General features: G+C 47.9%; 1 protein-coding gene across 2 annotated transcripts in view; it reads right to left on the bottom strand.

Moving 5' to 3' along the window:
• The window catches only part of LOC137532233 (von Willebrand factor A domain-containing protein 5A-like), a 473,069-nt gene that overhangs the window by 17,031 nt on the left and 437,173 nt on the right, over positions 1 to 18,865 (bottom strand). For both annotated transcript variants that reach the window (XM_068252513.1, XM_068252522.1), the window contains exon 23: positions 2,569 to 2,738. In XM_068252513.1, the coding sequence (XP_068108614.1) occupies positions 2,569 to 2,738 (170 nt within the window). The remainder of the gene's footprint in view (positions 1 to 2,568; positions 2,739 to 18,865) is intronic.

Below are 18,865 nucleotides of genomic sequence, written 5' to 3'. Positions count from 1 at the left end.
CCGCTGACATCCTGCGCCCGTGCAGCCACTCACCGATGCTCCGGCCGCCGCAGACATCCTGTGTCCGCGCAGTCACTCACCGATGCTCCGGCCCCCGCAGACATCCTGTGTCCGCGCAGTCACTCACCGATGCTCCGGCCCCCGCAGACATCCTGTGTCCGCGCAGTCACTCACCGATGCTCCGGCCCCCGCAGACATCCTGTGTCCGCGCAGTCACTCACCGATGCTCCGCCCCCTGCAGACATCCTGCGCCCGCGCAGCCACTCACCGATGCTCCGCCCCCCGCAGACATCCTGCGTCCGTGCAGCCACTCACCGATGCTCCGGCCCCCGCAGACATCCTGTGTCCGTGCAGTCACTCACCGATGCTCCGGCCCCCGCAGACATCCTGTGTCCGCGCAGTCACTCACCGATGCTCCGGCCCCCGCAGACATCCTGTGTCCATGCAGCCACTCACCGGTGCTCCGGCCCCCGCAGACATCCTGTGTCCGTGCAGCCACTCACCGATGCTCCGGCCCCCGCAGACATCCTGTGTCCGTGCAGCCACTCACCGATGCTCCGGCCCCCGCAGACATCCTGCGTCCGTGCAACCACTCACCGATGCTCCGGCCCCCGCAGACATCCTGCGCCCGCGCAGCCACTCACCGATGCTCCGCCCCCCGCAGACATCCTGCGCCCGCGCAGTCACTCACCGATGCTCCGCCCCCCGCAGACATCCTGCGCCCGCGCAGTCACTCACCGATGCTCCGGCCCCACCTCCTGTTCACTTCTGGAATTTCAACCTTTAAATTCTGAAAACCACTGCGCCTGCGTTGCCATGTCCTCGTTCCTGCTGCTGTCACCAGGAACATACTGTGCAGACACAGACCCCCTACAGTATTCCTTTAAGCGCCGGTGATTTACAAAATCACCTGAAGGGCCTTTTTCCACTACACAGCTGAATCGCTAAATCGCAAATCGCTAGTGATTTTTACATTGTTAGGGTTGTCACTTTATCATAGAAATCATGAGAAGTATTTTCCATTCGATTTGGAAATCGCAAACGCTTTCTGGAGTGATTTTTAGGGCTTTTTTCCACTACCTTGCGATTTGCGATTTGATTCTGATCGCAAATCGCAAGGTGCATTAAACTAATGGAAACTGCAGCAGCCATTTCCATTAGTGCGATCCGATTGCAATGCGATTTTGGTCAAAAAACGATCGTCGTCCTGCTGCGCTTTGGATGCGATTGAGCTTCACTATACTGAGTATAGTAGCTCAATCGCAATCGTATGGTGGAAATTGAATCGCGATTGCAATCGCATTTCATAGTGGAAAAGAGCCTAGAGTGATAATGCAATGCAAATGAAAAATCGCAATCGCATAACAGAATTAATGAAAAATCGCAATTGCTGGCGTTTGTGATTTGTGATTGCGATTGCGTCAGCGACGTCGGGACGTCATTGGGAGACCCGATCCACCCCTTGGCGCTGCCTGGCACTGATTGGCCAGGCAGCGCAGGCGTCTGGGGGGGGGGGCGCGCACCGCACCGGATAGCGGCGATCGGGCGCGCGGCGGCGGCGGCGATCGGGGTGCTGGCGCAGCTAGCAAAGTGCTAGCTGCGTCCAGCAAAAAAAAATTTATTAAAATCGGCCCAGCAGGGCCTGAGCGGCAACCTCCGGCGGCTTACCCCGTGTCACACACGGGGTTACCGCTAAGGAGGTTAAAGAGACACTGAAGCGAAAAAAAAATATGATATAATGAATTGGTTGTGTACTATGAATAATTACTAGAAGATTAGCAGCAAAGAAAATATTCTCATATTTTTATTTTCAGGTATATAGTGTGTTTTCTAACATTGCATCATTCTCTAATATGTGCAGATTACACAACACACTGCATTCAAAATGATTCTTTCAGAGCAGCTTGTGAACTAATGACCTCTCCTCTGGCAGAGAAAAAGAAAACTGTTCACTTACAGTTGAGATAATAAAAGTCAGAAAACAGCCCTCTCCACGACTTTGAAAGTCGTAGAGATTAATGGCTTTTTTGCATAGAGATAACAACTGGAGTTTCTTAACTCTTCCTGTACAGGAAACAATTACACTGATGTATCTGATCTTAATGTTTTATTTCTTAGCTGTGCTACACATACAAATCATAATATCATCATTTTTTTTTCGCTTCAGTGTCTCTTTAACAAAAAATTGTAGTGCACAGGTAAGCGCCGGGAGGGGAAATAAAAAAAATCACTCCCAAAATCACAAAATGCTGGCCTCAGCGATTGCGATTTTAGATGTGAACAAAGTCTAACAGTTTCCTGATGCACAGCTTCCTCGTGGTCTCACTTCTAGTATCCTAAATTGTAAGCTGGTGAAGGGCAGAGCTCTCTTTCCTATTGTTTCCCATCATTGCTGTATGTTTTGTCATGCAGCGGTTCGTACTGATTACTGTTACATGTAGGTTGTTTCCTACCTCTGTGTTCTACAGCCACGTTGGTACCTTACTTTGTACAGCACCATGGAATAGGGTGGAGCTATATATATTATTAATAATTACATCATCCCTCTGTAAATGTTGGTGACCTCACCTGGTCCGGGTTCTTGGCCTTTATGTCAGCCTCTGATATCCCCAGGATGGCAGAGAGTTTGGGGGTCAGGTTCCAGGATCCGTCCGCGTTCTGAAGAGCGACCAGCTTCACCATAGCCGGGGTCTCTGGTACGGGGGGAGGTGGTAGTACGCAGTATACTTCGTCTAGTGCTATATAATAATAATAAAAATCATGGTTAAGGTTACAGCTAGCAGCCATCTTCACACACTTCAAAAAACGTATCCGTGAGCTCCGTTTTAAAAAAAGTGAACTGATTTTTGCAGATTTTCACAGACCTACATGCAGAACAATGAAAGGCAATGCAAAATCGGATCTCCCTCTACACAGAGAACTTTGCACACAGAAATGGATTCCAAAGCGGATTGCCTACTGCCTGCTCCTCCCCTCAACGTCATCGTTGCGGATCTCTTATACACCTCCATAGCTAGTATAATTGCCCCCAGGTAGCCTGGAGGGGTAGCAGCCAGGAAGCGGGGCAGCGGGCACAGCAGCGGGGAGGGTTGGACCACCCCCTCCCTCACCTGGGTCCTCCCTTCCACTCTCCCCCTCCAGTTATTTTCGCAATTTTTTTTTTTTTATAACAATGTTTTATTTGTTTTTCAGAATAATTTTCCAATAGTTTCCAACATTTGTCATGGTACAGAGCATAAAAACGGTATTTGTGTGTACATTGAGCTCTGCAAAGTGCAAGGACACTCATTTTAGGTACATCTTTGTTTGCTAAAAGTTATTTCGAGTCTTCCCCGCATAACGGGGATTTTACTGTTGCAATCTAATGGAAACCTCCCCCCCTTCCCCCCACAAAATAAACCTACTAAACCCCCTACCTTCCCCGACCTCCCCACCTTTGTCACTATTTCTCTGTGTTCTTAAGTTGGTAAATGTATCAGAGTCATCTTTTTATGGCTTATAGTTTTGTTTATGCCATCATAGAAAGATAGATTCACTAGTTTGGTAGTTACTACTTATAGGCCAGGAAAATGTATAGCCGGTTCACACTTTAAGCTTTCCCAAGTTTCCTTGTAGGTCCCTTACTGCGTACCAGGCCGTATATTTATATGGATCCATTAGTCCTCTGATTTCTTGTTGTGTAAATGTGGCTAGGATAAACTTTTCCCAAATTGAGAAAAACTTTTTGGAGGATCTCTCCTTATGTTGTTTTGTTTCAAGGTTATCCAGGTTGAACAAGTGTAACAGCTCCTCTTTAAGATCCCAAGTTGTAGGAGTACTAGCGTATATCCACTTGTTGTAGATCACTTTCCTCGCTGAAATTAATATGAGATGAGCCAATTTTGAGATGGACTTGGTTTTTGCTCCACTTGGTTCTGTGTCCGGTATATAATTACAGGGACACTGTAGGAGGTCAGGGGAAAAATGAGTTGAACTTACCCGGGGCTTCTAATGGTCCCCCGCAGGCATCCTGTGCCTGTGCAGCCACTCACCGATGCTCCGGACCCCGCCTCCGGTTCACTTCTGGAATTTCAAACTTTAAAGTCTGAAAACCACTGCGCCTGCGTTGCCATGTTCTCACTCCCGCTGATGTCACCAGGAGCGTACTGTGCAGGCCCTGTATGGTCTGTTCCTGCGCCGAGCGTTCCTGGTGACATCAGGGGAAGAGAGGACACGACAATGCAGGCGCAGTGGTTTTCAGACTTTAAAGTCTGAAATTCCACAAGTGAACCAGAGGCTGGGCCGGAACATTGGGGAGTGGCTGCACGGGCACAGGATGTCTGTGGGGGACCATTAGAAGCCCCGGGTAACTTCAACTCATTTTCCCCTGACCCCCCTACTGTGTCCCTTTAAATAAGCATAATTGGAAGGACAGTTCAATGGAGATATTGCAAACTTTTTGTATATAGACTTTAACCTTTCTCCAATAATCATTTACCACCTTACAGGACCACATACAATGAAACAAATTTGCCTTTGGGGTTGCGCATTTGGGGCACTCGGGATTATAATGTGGTGGTGGGCTGTTGTATTTTATAAAGAAGGCGTACTTCACTCGATGGATTAGTTTATTGGATTATCTCCAAATTTCACTCAACACCAGGGACCTCACTAGTCTCTATGATGGCAGTGCTTATATCTCCCGAGTCTATGTCTTTGAGCCAACTTTTAAAATTATTTTTAGCTAAGGATTCCAACTCTAGAACTTGCAGATTGTGGTGAATATCAGCAAGTGTTCTCTTCCTTCAACCACATCGGGGAAAGAGATCAAAAAGATCCGCGTTCATGTGAATGTACAAAGGATTTTAGTTGTGCGTAATAAAGGAAATGTTGTTTGGGAATCCCATATAAGGCTCTTATCTCTTGAAATGAATACCACCAGTTTTCACTTTTAACCCATTCGCGTTCCGTCGTTTTCACTTGAGCAATATTCACCTCCCATTGATTAGCCTATAACTTTATTACTACTTATCACAATGAACTGATCTATATCTTGTTTTTTTCCACCACCAATTAGGCTTTCTTTGGGGGGTACATTTTGCTAAGAGCCACTTTACTGTAAATGCATTTTAACAGGAAGAATAAGAAAAAAACGGAAAAAAATCACTATTTCTCAGTTTTCAGCCATTATAGTTTTAAAATAATACATGCCTCCATAATTAAAACTCACGTATTGTATTTGCCCATATGTCCCGGGCCTTACACCGTTAAAATTATGTCCATATCACAATGTATGGCGACAATATTTTATTTGGAAATAAAGGTGCATTTTTTCCGTTTTGCATCCATCACTATTTACAAGTTTAAAATAAAAAAAATATAGAAATATTTCATCTTTACATTGATATTTAAAAAGTTTAGTAATATTTACATGTTTTTTTTTTATTGTAATGTTTTTTGTTTTTTTATATTAAACATTTTATTTGGGTAGTTTTGGGAGGGTGGGATGTAAACAAGAGATTTATAATGTAAATGTGTGTTTGAATTTTATTTTTTTTACTTTTTGTTGTAGTTCTACTTTTTGGCCACAAGATGGCTGACATGAGTTTGTTTACATGACGTCACTCTAAGCGTAACATACGCTTAGAGAGACACATGGGGGAGGCAACAGCCAGAACAAGCACAGCTTCCGAGAGAAGCTGTCGCTTTTTCAGCGGGGGAGAGGAATCAGTGATCGGGCACCATAGCCTGATTCACTGATTGCCTGGCTAACGAACCGCAGGCCGGGAGCGCGCGTGCATGTGCGCGATCGGCCGCGGGAGCGCGCATGGTTCCTGGACGTAGTTTCTACGTCCAGGAACTAAAATAGGTTAAAGACCATAAATTTCCCAATTTCGTTATACCTTTTTTCTCCCATTCTAAAAACCCACTGTGTGCTATGCTGGCTGGAAACCCTGGGTGCCCCCACAGGGGCATGTACTTTGATAGGTGATAAGGTCTACCAAACCGTTTCCTAGTTGCCTTCCATGTAGCCCATGTGTCAATTATTGTTCTACTATTTTTGAGTCAAGTCGGGAGATTTTTATATGGGGTATGTAAGATTGCAATTGTGGTCCAGGGTTCAAGGAACGCTTCTTCCAGTTGGGTGTTTGAGTAGATGTTAGTTCTCATCACCCAGACTCTTATTTGTTGGAAAAGACACGCTAGATTATACAGTCTTAAAGAGAATCTGTACTCTAAAATGTTTACAGCAAAAAGCATACCATTCTATTCATTATGTTCTCCTGGGCCCCTCTGTGCTGTTTCTGCCACTCTCTGCTGCAAACCTGGCTTGTAATTGCCAGTTTTAGGCAGTGTTTACAAACAAACTAGCCAGCTTGTGATAGGCTCACATAAGCAGAGTGTGTGAGTCATACAGAGCCTGCAGGGGGCCTGGAGGGTGTGTGTATCGCTTCTACCAATCACAAGCAGCCCTGCACATTCCACACATTCCAGTCTCTGCCGACAGAGCCGACAGAAGAGAGAAGATTAGATCATATAACAGAGATAACACAGCTACTGTGCAAATAGGAAAGGCTGCAGTAAGCCAGAGCACATTAGAACAGGTAAAGGAACTTATAGGATAGAAGAACTAAGGGTGAAAATTTTGTTACAGTGTCTCTTTAAGTCAGGAAGGCCCAAGCCTGCCCAGTCTTTCGGTAGTTTTACCTTGGCCATGGCTATTCGTGGTTTGCGGCCTGCCCATATAAATTTTGTAAGTAATCTATCAATTTCTTGTATATCCTTATGCTTCAGTAAAAGGGGTATAGTTTGTAATGGGTATAGTAGTCTTCCAAAAATTAAATTTTTGAGGACTGTGGCCCTTCCCATGAGATTTAATGGCAAATTTGTCCATCTTTGCAGTTGTTTTATGCTGTTGAAAAGCGGGATGTAGTTGAGGGTATATAGGGAATTAGGATCTTTTGTCAGTTTTACCCCTAGGTATCTCACCTGAGTTTTGACTGTTACGCCTTGCTCTTGTGCTACTCTTACCAAGTCATTCCCAGCGGTCAGAAATAGTAATTCACTCTTACTCTTATTTATGCGGAATCCACTTTGCTGCCCTATACGATGGATTATCTGGAAAACCTTGGGGAGGTCTTCTTTTGGTTTAGCCAGGAAAAGTAAGATGCCGTCTGCAAATGCTGCTTGACTAACTGACATATTTCCTACCTGTATCCCTCTAATGTTTTTATTCAATGCTCTCAGCAATGGCTCTAGTGATAGATCAAATAGTAAAGGTGAGAGGGGGGCACCCCTGACGTGTTCCTTTGGCTAGGGGAAAGCTGGGAGAGATAAAGCCCTGAGTATATATATATATGGGCTTTAGGATTCACATGCATGGCTTTTAATAGATTAATAAAGGACCTTGAAAAATTCATCCTCTCAAGGACTTTCAGCAGCCATACCCAGCGCACATTGTCAAAAGCTTTTTCAGCATCTAGTAGTAATATGGTGTGGTTACGACAAGTGGCTGGGTATGACTTTACATAGTCTAAGACTGTAAGTACCTTCCTAATGTTCATAGTTGCAGGTCTATGTCGAATGAACCCTGACTGTGAGGGACTGACCAGCTTATGCATTGTTTCTGCTAATCGTTTTGCTATGATTTTATTTAAGATTTTAATATCCTGGTTCATCAGGGAAATGGGCCTGTAAGCTTCGGGAAGTGTGGGATCTTCACCTGGTTTAGGAAGCAATTTAATATAAGCTGTCTGAGCGGTAGGAGGTAATGTTCCTTTTTTTAATTATCACATTAACCTCCCTGGCGGTTTGTTAAAATCCGCCAGGGGGCAGCAAATACCTTTTTTTTTTATTTATTTCTTTTTCATGTAGCGAGACAATGTCTCGCTACATGATAGCCGCTGCTGAGCAGCATCCCCTCAGCCTCTCCGATCGCCTTCGGCGAACGGAGATCAAGAGATCCCGTTCAAAGAACGGGATCTCTTGGAGGGCTTCCCCCGTCGCCATGGCGACGGGGCGGGATGACGTCACCGACGTCATCGACATCGTGACGTCAAAGGGGAATCCGATCCACCCCACAGCGCTGCCTGGCACTGATTGGCCAGGCAGCGCATGGGGTCTGAGGGGGGCGGCTGCGGCGACGGGTATAGCGGCGGCAATCGGAGGTTACACGCAGCTAGCAAAGTGCTAGCTGCGTGTAACAAAAAAAAAATTATGCAAATCGGCCCAGCGGGGCCTGAGCGGTGCCTCCCGGCGGCATAGCCCGACCTCAGCTCGGGCTTACCGCCAGGGAGGTTAAACAAGGACTGCAAAGGCTGGAGTATATCAGCACACAACAGTTTGAAAAATTCTGCCAAGAGGCCGTCTGGGCCTGGGGACTTCTGATTTGCTAAATGTTTAATAGTGTCATTTATTTCAGCTTGTGTGATGTCTGCATGGAGATAGTCTAGGTCCCCTTCTGATAATTTTGGTAGCTTAATATCATTTAAGATGCTGTCAGTTTTGTTTGCGTCATCTCTATCAGGGTGATCTGCATATAACTTGGCGTAAAATTGCTGTAAGCATGCATTGATGCACCGTGGGTCATTCAATATGGAACCTTTTGTGTCTTTTATGGCGGATATATGGGATTGGGGCCTTTCTGCTTTTATAATGTTGCTGAGGAGTTTGCCTACCTTATTTCCATGTCTACGGTATTTCAGTAAAGGATTGTGTCATGTCTTCTTTAGTTTTCATCCATCTATCTACACCTGCTTTGGCTTTAAGCCATTGTTGGCGATTATTAGAAGGATTTTGCAGATATTGTTTGTGTGCTTCCCTGACCTGTCCTACTGCTTTTATGTATTGCTCCTGTGTCTGTTTCTTTTTCACCCCGCACATAAACCATAATTTTGCCTCTCAAAACAGGTTTGGCTGCCACCCAATATAATATCGGATTTGACATATGTATTTTATTATCTTCGCTATACTCAAACCACCTCTGGCGTATCATTGCTGCAAAATTTTCATCGCCATATAGGTAAGTGGGGAAGCACCAGATAATGTCTGATCCTCTCGGTATAGTTTCTCTCATTTCCAGCTGGACCGGGCTGTGGTCAGAGATGACCATATCTAATATTTCTACAGAAGTTATTTTGCTTAATACTGGGGCTGACAAGAATATAAAATCTAGGCGTGTCCACATGTCATGCGGATTTGAATAAAAGGAATATTGTCTGTCGTATGGGTGCAATAGCCTCCAGACATCTATAAGTTGTGTCCAGAGCCGAATTAAGGCTAAATGGGGCCCTAAGCAAAGTAACTGATTTGGGCCCCCCCATCATGTCGTAATAGAATCAGAAGATGCAGCTGCACAGCAACATGCCGCACACACCAGGGCATCCGAGCTACTGGTTGCTATGGGCAACAGCCCGCTTTCCTCTGTGGGTGCACAATGCAGGGAATAGCAATGACAAAGAGGGCGCCAGATATCACAGCAGCAGCACTTTCCCCCTGCATCTCCAGCCTGGCAATAGCAGAAAGCTCTGGACACCACCAAACCGGAAGCCGTTCCCCAGACAGAATTACATAACCACCCCCACCACCGAACAACCGATTTCCTCCCAAACTAGACAGCCACCATGCAGCCTCCATCCCAGTGAATACGATAGTCCAGCAGAGAAGGCAGCCGCAGTGGGGGAGAATGACAGCACCAGATGAATCACATTCACCTATTGCGATCCAAGCAATAGAGGTCCCATCACCCGGAGCCCATCTGTCTCCTCTAGAGTGCTGCCGCTCTGTTACTACTACTATTACTACTTCCTACTTCCTGTCTGATCTGAAAATCAGGAAGTTCAGAGAGAGCGGCTGTACTGTAGAAGAGACAGATGGGTTTCAGATGACAGAATCTCTATCGATTGGATCATGGATAGGTGAGTGAGCGTTTGCCATCTGCTGCTATCATTCTTGCTGCAGCTGTGGTTCTCTGTGGGAAGGGAGGGAGGAGTGGGCAGCGGCAGAGCGCACAGTAGCAGGAGGGGGACCTAGGAGGAGAGCCTGGCTCTGAAATCAATTAGCAGCGCACGGCATCATTTGACAAGACAAGACAAATAACATTTATATCGTGCTTTTCTCCTGGCGGACTCAAAGCGCCAGAGCTGCAGCCACTAGGACGCGCCCTATAGGCAGTAGCAGTGTTAGAGAGACTTGCCTAAGGTCTCCTACTGAATAGGTGCTGACTTACTGAACAGGCAGAGCCGAGATTCAAACCCTGGTCTCCAGTGTCAGAGGCAGGGCCCTTAAAGGGGCTCCGAGCAGTGCCTGTGGGCATGCCTTTAAGCATACCCACAACTAATTAATTACCTCCTCACACCTACCAGCATGATGTTTGTAATTATATCCCCCTGGGTTCCTTATATTTCATTGCATTGTGCTGAATCGAGCTGCCGCCTTTGGAGAAAAGTCGTCCTGTGTAATACAATGTAACTATGGAAAATGCATATCATTTTGAAGCTCTCTTTCTCCTCTTTCCAATGGTAGATAATCTGCCACCCTACGCCTTTTAGTTTTCGCTATTTTCACGATCGAAATTGCTGGGGCCGCGATTTCGATCGTGAAAATATCGAAAACTAAAAGGCGTAGGGTGGTTTATATATCATTGGAAAGAGGAGAAAGAGAGCTTTAAAATGATATGCATCTTTCCATAGTTACTGCACGGCTCAGAGTCCCTTTAACCATCATACCATCCAGCCACTGCTGACAGGATGGCGAGGGCTGGTTTATGTGCTGATGGGGCCCCTTTGACTCTGAATGGGGCCCCAAGTGACTGCTTTTGTTGCCTGATCGGTAATCCGGCCCTGGTTGTGTCTCTGTTACAAAAGAGCATCCATTTTTGATTTTCTTTTGGTATGTAGAGGTCAATTTGGTATTTAGGGTTCTATCCTCTGTGGCATCCATTATTGTGTTAAAGTCCCCCCCCCCCCTCCCCTACTATACAGCTGGGAGTGGGAGAAACCATTAAAACTTTTTGCACTTCCAAGAGGCATTTTCTGTTGTCTTCATTTGGACCGTACATATTTACAATCTGAACATTTTCACCATGCAGTTTACCCCTTATTGCTACCCATCCCCCCTCGTCATCATGTTTCATTTCGCCTAGATCAAACCTTAAAGAGACTCCGTAACAAAAATTGCATCCTGTTTTTTATCATCCTACAAGTTCCAAAAGCTATTCTAATGTGTTCTGGCTTACTGCAGCACGGTCTACTATCACCATCTCTGTAATAAATCAACTTATCTCTCTCTTGTCAGACTTGTCAGCCTGTGTCTGGAAGGCTGCCAAGTTCTTCAGTGTTGTGGTTCTGTGATGCATCCCCCCCCTCCAGGCCCATCTCTGCACACTGCCTGTGTATTATTTAGATTAGAGCAGCTTCTCTCTTATCTTTTACAAGCTGGATAAATCCTCCTCTGAGCTGGCTGGGCTTTCACATACTGATGAATTACATACGGGCAGAGCTGTCTGCACTCTGCAGGAAGAAACAGCCTGACACTTCAGTGGAAGATAGCTGCGGGGGGAAAGAAACACACAAATGATCTCTTGAGATTCAAAAGGAAGGCTGTATACAGCCTGCTTGTGTATGGATGTATTTTCTATGTGTGGACATACTGTACATCAACCTACTTCCTGTTTTGGTGGCCATTTTGTTTGTTTATAAACAAACTTTTAAAAACTGTTTTTAACCACTTTTAATGCGACGAGGAGCGGCGAAATTGTGTCAGAGGGTAATAGGAGATGTCCCCTAACGCACTGGTATGTTTACTTTTGTGCGATTTTAACAATACAGATTCTCTTTAAGGATTTGTGTAGTACAATTATAACCCCTGCCTTTCTGCCATACGCAGGGGATCCATAGATTTGTCCAGGGTCGGACTGGGACACTGGGGGCCCACCAAAGAAATTTCAACCTGGGGTGACCATGCACCGGAAGGTGGGCGTGGTCATGATGTATTATGGACAGCATTGTAATTCAGAGATACTGCTGCCCAGCAAAACTTTGCATAGAGTCCCCGCCTTCAATATAAAGTTATGTCCTACTTTGCAGAGGTTGCGACCGCATTGGGGCCCTTGGGCCAAAGGGGCCCTGAAGGGCCCTCCCTCAACTACAGTATTACCTCTATTGGTCCTGTGCTCATAATAATCACTTCTATAGATACTTTGAACAGTGGTAATAATTAACAAGCTATTTCCCATCCCTTTCTTGCACCTCTGACACTGTAGTTGCCATTGGCAGGTTTTGGTGCGTCGTATCAATTGTTATGTATAGAGTGCTTGGGGGGCCCCATTGTAAAATTTGCATCGAGGCCTACAGCTCCTTAGCTACGCCACTGCTCTCAGCATGAGGGATTACAGCACTGAGAAGATAATTTTTGTGCTGCAGGCAGCAATTGGAGCTCTGTCAGGCGAGGAGGAAGGGGGGCCCACCAGAGACCTGGAGGCAGGGCCCACCGAGGGGAAAAACTGCACTACTGTGGCCCAGTCCAACCCTGGATTTGTCCCACCCAGTACCGCTTTAAAAATTTGAAGTGATCTTGAGCTAGGTGTGTCCCCTGTAAGAGTGCCACCTCTGTTCGTAGTTTCTTAAGATGGCGAAGCACCATAGATCTTTTTCGTGGTGTTCTAAGCCCTTTCACGTTCCACGTGCAAACTTTAATTACCATGATGACTTAGTACGAGATGTGTAACGTTTCAGAACAAGCATTATAATATTATATGACTTTATACCATAAGAGAAACAGTGACAAGGCCCTCCCCCCCAAATTAACCTTATCCCCAGGAAAACCCCAAACATGCTATAGAACTCAAAATATTTTACATGACCGTGCCAGGTGAAACCCGGCATCTTAACATTGGCCATATTAACTCTTGCAAACCTGTAAGGTGACTCCACTTCTTCCCTAGTGGAGGATGGCTGTCTGCAGAGCAGCCTGTCAGTGACTACTTGTGTGATATCAAGATGGCGCTGTACATGGTCACCACGGCCACAGGGCTCCGGGCTTCACTCTATTTTCTCTTGTAATCCTCCTTTCTAGCTCACCTCCGGGCCCCTCTGCCTCCGGGATAAGTTGTGGAGGTCACAGGCATGCTGGTCTCGTGCGTGTCTGACATCGGGCAGCGGTTCGCGGTCAGCCGGCAGTTCGGGCTATCGGCTGTTTGAGCCCACGTGCCCAGATCGGGGGATGCCGGGAGAAGCCACCTCTGCCAGGATGAGCTGCCGAACCTCCGATGCTGTTTGGGGCCAGACACCGCTCTCTACAACTGCTGCTGGGTCCGCATCTCTTATCGCAAGGGAAGATCATCGCCGCGGCACACAGACGGGTCCTCCACCACTCGTCATCAGCTGTTCGGGCCCACGTGCTCAGACCGCGATATGCTGGGAGACGCCACCGCTGCCAGGATGCTCTATTAGCTGCCAATCCTCCGCTGCTGTTTGGGGCCAGACAGCCCCGTTTCTTGCCCCGTGCGGAGCGTGCCGCCGCCCGGGACGCTGTTGGGAGGGGGGCGCTATAATGGAGGGGGGAGCCGGAGCCGCGGGGAGAGCAGCCCGACCTCTCCCTCCCTCTCCTCTCCCGGGCGCCCTCCGTGCTCCCCCCTCAGATGCAGAGTCCGTGAGCAGCAGGGAAGCGCTGTTTACAACTCACCGGCTGCCTGGCTCCAAGCGCTGCTCTCTCGCCGCTGGTCTCCTCTCTCTCTCTGTATACGTACTGATACAGGCTGCTTCCTGTAGCCGGAAGCAGCGTGTATCAGTATGTATACAGAGAGAGGAGACCAGCGGCGAGAGAGCAGCGCTTGGAGCCAGGCAGCCGGTGAGTTGTAAACAGCGCTTCCCTGCTGCTCACGGACTCTGCATCTGAGGGGGGAGCACGGAGGGCGCCCGGGAGAGGAGAGGGAGGGAGAGGTCGGGCTGCCCTCCCTGCGGCTCCCCCCTCCATTATTGGGGGCATCTACCTATCTAACCTATTCTGGGGGCACCTACCTAATCTAACCTACGCTGGGGGGCAGCTGCTAATCTAACCTACGCTGGGGGGCACCTACCTATCTAACCTACACTGGGGGGCACCTACCTAATCTAACCTACACTGGGGGGCAGCTACCTATCTAACCTATACTGGGGGCAGCTACCTAATCTAACCTACGCTGGGGGGCAGCTACCTATCTAACCTATACTGGGGGCAGCTACCTAATCTAACCTACGCTGGGGGGCAGCTACCTATCTAACCTACACTGGGGGGCACCTACCTAATCTAACCTACGCTGGGGGGCAGCTACCTATCTAACCTACACTGGGGGGCAGCTACCTATCTAACCTACACTGGGGGGCAGCTACCTAATATAACCAACACTGGGGGGGCAGCTACCTATCTAACCTACACTGGGGGGCAGCTACCTAATCTAACCTATACTGGGGGGCAGCTACCTATCTAACCTATACTGGGGGGCACCTACCTAACCTATACTGGGGGGCACCTACCTAACCTATACTGGGGGGGCAGCTACCTTATCTAACCTATACTGGGGTGCAGCTACCTAATCTAACCTATTCTGGGGGGCACCTGTCTAATCTAGCCTATACTAGGGGGCACCTACCTAATCTAACCTATACTGAGAGGCACCTACCTATCTAACCTAGGGGGGGGGGGGCAATTTTTACACCCTCGCCCTGGGTGCATTTTAGCCTAGAAACTGCACTGGGGCCAGACACACCGCTCAGAGATCCTCAGGCCGCAGAGAGGGTCTCCACCAGCCACAGCCTCCAGCCTGCTCAGCCATCCATGTGGAGGAGCTCCTCTCCTCCGAGCTCACCAGTCCACCGCAACCTCAGAGCGCCTCACAGCCTACCCCCATCTGAAACACCCCAGGCTGGCATCACCCCAGGGCCCCCGGAAACACCCCTGGCTGGCATCACCCCAGGGCCCCCTGGAACACCCCTGGCTGGCATCACCCCAGGGCCCCCTGGAACACCCCTGGCTGGCATCACCCCAGGGCCCCCTGGAACACCTCTGGCTGGCATCACCTCCAGGGCCACCCATGCAGCGAAAGACCACTGGGGATCCAGTTCACACTACTGCTGCTCCAGACGGGACAGTTACCACAGCGGTCCGAGCTGACTCCAGATCCTCCACCGCCAAGGGGGCAATGATCACAAAAGACAAAAAGACTTTTCGCCACCTGCGTGCGGTAAGTCCCACCGGCTTCCCTGCCCCGACTGGCTCACCGCGCGGTCTGCTCCTCCTGAGCCACATCGACCCCAGCCACCTTGACGCCTGATCCATCTGACCTGTGTCACTTCCTCACCTGATTCATCTAACAGCTGCCCTGCATAAGGGGACTCACTCCTCACTGTCCTTCTCACTTCATCTTTATTTTCCTTCCTTTCTCTCTCGCATCCCTCTCTCTTCCCCAGGGTTGGACTGGGGGGGGGGGGGGGGGGGGGTATCTGATTCAAGTATTGCTGCAGAAGCGTTTGAGTGACACATACGGCAGCGGATTACCCCCTCTCCTCCTCGGTCCATCTGTAAGTTCTTCCATCTAGGCATCTCTCTACGCTTCTTTCCTCTGCATTCTGGGGGGCATCCAAACAGCTGCAGAGCTGTTGAGTGCTGCAGAGTAGGTAGCGCTCCACTCACATAGCACTTGGATGTCTGCTCAGGGCCTTCCACTATGTAACTAAGTATTGTCCCATGCACTGTGTACTCACTACTAAATGCAATGTACATGACTGCTTGCGTTTTTGCTGTACCATCACCGACCCTGTATGTGCCAAAAATAAATCCGGGTACAACCCCCGTTGTACTTGGCGAAATAAATGATTCTGATTCTGGTATAGTTTGTATCAGCCAAGCCTTGGATATCTATTGTCAGTTAGTTGTACAAACGATCTTTACTGTAAGGCTACTGAGTTGAATCCAGGTGTAAGGTCCATTTCTAAATCTTCCATACAAAAGAGGCGTTTACAATTGGAAGGTCAGTTTGCCGCTTTAAATCATCTTATTTTCATCCTGTGTCATCTGCTTGATGAGATGGTCTGTTGGCGGCTATTTCTGCCGTGTCTTTACCTAGGAACAGAGACTCGGCTTCTTGCGGCGTTTTCAATATGTGAGTGGTTCCTGTATCATCGGTGACCTTAGAATGGCTGGGTACAGCAGGGTAAACTTCCAGTTCCTCCGTACGCATTCGCTACATGCTGCGTTGAACTTTTGTCTTAGTTGTGATACCTCTAATGAGAAGTCATTAAAAAGCCTGAGTGCCGTCCCTCGGTGCTCTAGCTTTTGGTTATTCTGTCTGTAAGCACTCAAAATGGCCGTTTTTTCGGCATAGTCCAGGCATTTCATCATATTGAAATACGATAACAGAGGCGTCAAGCAGAATAAAATTAGTTAAAATTGTTAAAAAGGGGGAAGTGGGTGGACTCACCTCCCTTCTGAAAAAAATGGCCGGACAATGGACAGGTTACTTACAGTCTAAAGTAACATTTATTAGTAACTCCAAAAATGCAACGCGTTTCACGGGTAACAGTCCCGCTTCTTCAGACAAACGATTATTTGGAGGGTGCAAAATCAGGTCATGAACCAGTTAGAGAGCCTCTACCTGGTTCATGACCTGATTTTGCACCCTCCAAATAATCGTTGCATTTTTGGAGTTACTAATAAATGTTACTTTAGACTGTAAGTAACCTGTCCATTGTCCGGCCCTTTTTTTCAGAAGGGAGGTGAGTCCACCCACTTCCCCCTTTTTAACAATTTTAACTAATTTTATTCTGCTTGGCGCCTCTGTTATCGTATTTCAATATTATCTAGTCCACCCTTGGTGGAGGGGTGTATCCCCATTTTCTCCTATCTACAGAGAGCGACTTTTTAACCTGAGCGGGGTCAGGTTACAATTCTCCCCGCCGGCCTTTCCAGTGGTTGCCTTTGTGGCGACCCACCCTTGTGAGTATAATCATCTCATTTATTCACAACAGATCTCTCCATATTAACATACTGCACCATATTGGGCTCTCGGTTTCTCCCCCATTTTCAAGGTATTTGATCATAATCACCCTTGGTTTGGTTTTGCGATCTGCATCTTTTGGGGGGCTCACTCTATGGGCTCTTTCCACTTTACAAAGCGAGGGGATCCCCAGGGCATTCGGAATATCCTCTGAGCAGATCTTATGAAGCATGTCTGCGGTAAAGGACTCTGGCAGTCCTACCAGCCTTAGGTTGCTGCGCCTGGATCGATTCTCTAGGTCTTGTACTTTTACGTGTAGTTCTTTATTTTCTGCAAGGACTTTATCTATCTTTTTGGTTTGTGCAGAGCAATCATCCTCAACATCTGATATGCGGTTTTCAGCGTTCTGTGTGTTACGCTGATTCTGGGCTTGCAGTTCTTTATGAACTTTCTTTAATGTCTGCTGCACCGCCCCCTTTATCATGGAGTCTAGCTCTGGCCTCAACTGCATGACTACCGCTGCCGCTATTTTGTTATAATTTATGCCAGACTCACCCCCACTTCCTTCTTCTTCGTGGTCTGAGTCCCAGGCTTGTTGAGACTGCTCTTCTGCCCAGTCCAAGGCTGGGAAGCTGTAGGGGATTTCTCCCTCGCTCCCTTCTTTTTCGGTGCCATCTTGGCTTGCTGCGTTTACTATCTGTGCGGGTGAGATACTTGTCCATCTCCGTTTCAGGCGGCCGGTGGGGTTGCTCCGGGTGCTCCTCTGCCTTGTCCTGAGCGAAACGGGCATTTTGTAGGCTGTGGGCTTGGCTGAATAGGAATACTGAGCGGAGCTTGGCTTTTAGCCTCCTCTCATCGCGGCGCCGGAACCGGAAGTCTTTTTTTTGCAAAGTGTAATCAGCGGCGAGCGGGGAAGCAATTACCTAATTTCTTCCTTGCGTTCCACCACTAGCTGCATGACTTCCTGTACAACAGTGGGCGGCGTTGCAGGAAGTCATGAGATAAGTGGTGGAACGCAGGGAAGTAAGTAGGTAATTGCTTCCCCACTCACTGATGATTTAATTAGCGAAAATACCTGGAGGGGGAGCAGGGATGGGGGGAGCCAGGTGAGGGAGGGGGTGGTCCAACCCTCCCACCCCACCACTGTGCCCACTGCTCCCCCTTCCTGGCTGCTACCCCCTCCAGCTCGTTGCCCCTTCCCACCCACGGGCAGGGCTGGGGACACGTTTTTGAATCTGTAAACGGACTTGAAATGTATGCTGCAAAAGGGCAACATTTGGGTAAATGGATCCGTTTGTGTTACGTTTTTTTTTAAACCGGATCCGTGGATTGCATTCTGCAACCGTACAAGTGTGGACCGAGCCTTAAAGAGACTCTGTAACAAGAATTTTAGCAGTATTTCTCCTATCCTACAAGTTCCTAAGGCTGTTCCATTGTGCTCTGGCTTACTGCAGCACTTTCTACTTGCACCATCTCTGTAATAAATCAACTTATCTTTCCTCTGTCAGATTTGTCACCTGTGTCTGGAAGGCTGCCAACTCTTCAGTAATGTGAACAAGTTTACTCCTTCCAAGCCCCTCCAGTGCTTCTGTGATGATTATTCCTCACAGACAATGTCCCTGCTCTCACTGTCAGCTTGTCTGCTATCTGTGAGGTTGATAAACACAGACTGATAAACTGAACAAAGAATAGCTGGCTGAGGAGGAAGCTACCTGTCAGGCTGACACGAGTGCAGAGCCAAGACACAGCTTGTCATGCTTCATTGACACAGAGCTCTTTCAAAACTTGCACATAACCTCTGGAGACTGAATTCAATGTGTAACTCACTGAATTATCTGTGTACTCACTGTGTATTAACTGAGTTCACTGCTCTGCTGATGTACTTCCTGTTTTGGTGGCCATCTTTTCTGTTTA

Source organism: Hyperolius riggenbachi, chromosome 1 (assembly GCF_040937935.1).
Source record: "Hyperolius riggenbachi isolate aHypRig1 chromosome 1, aHypRig1.pri, whole genome shotgun sequence".
Lineage (NCBI taxonomy): Eukaryota > Metazoa > Chordata > Amphibia > Anura > Hyperoliidae > Hyperolius > Hyperolius riggenbachi.
This window is presented reverse-complemented; position numbering and strand designations above follow the sequence as displayed.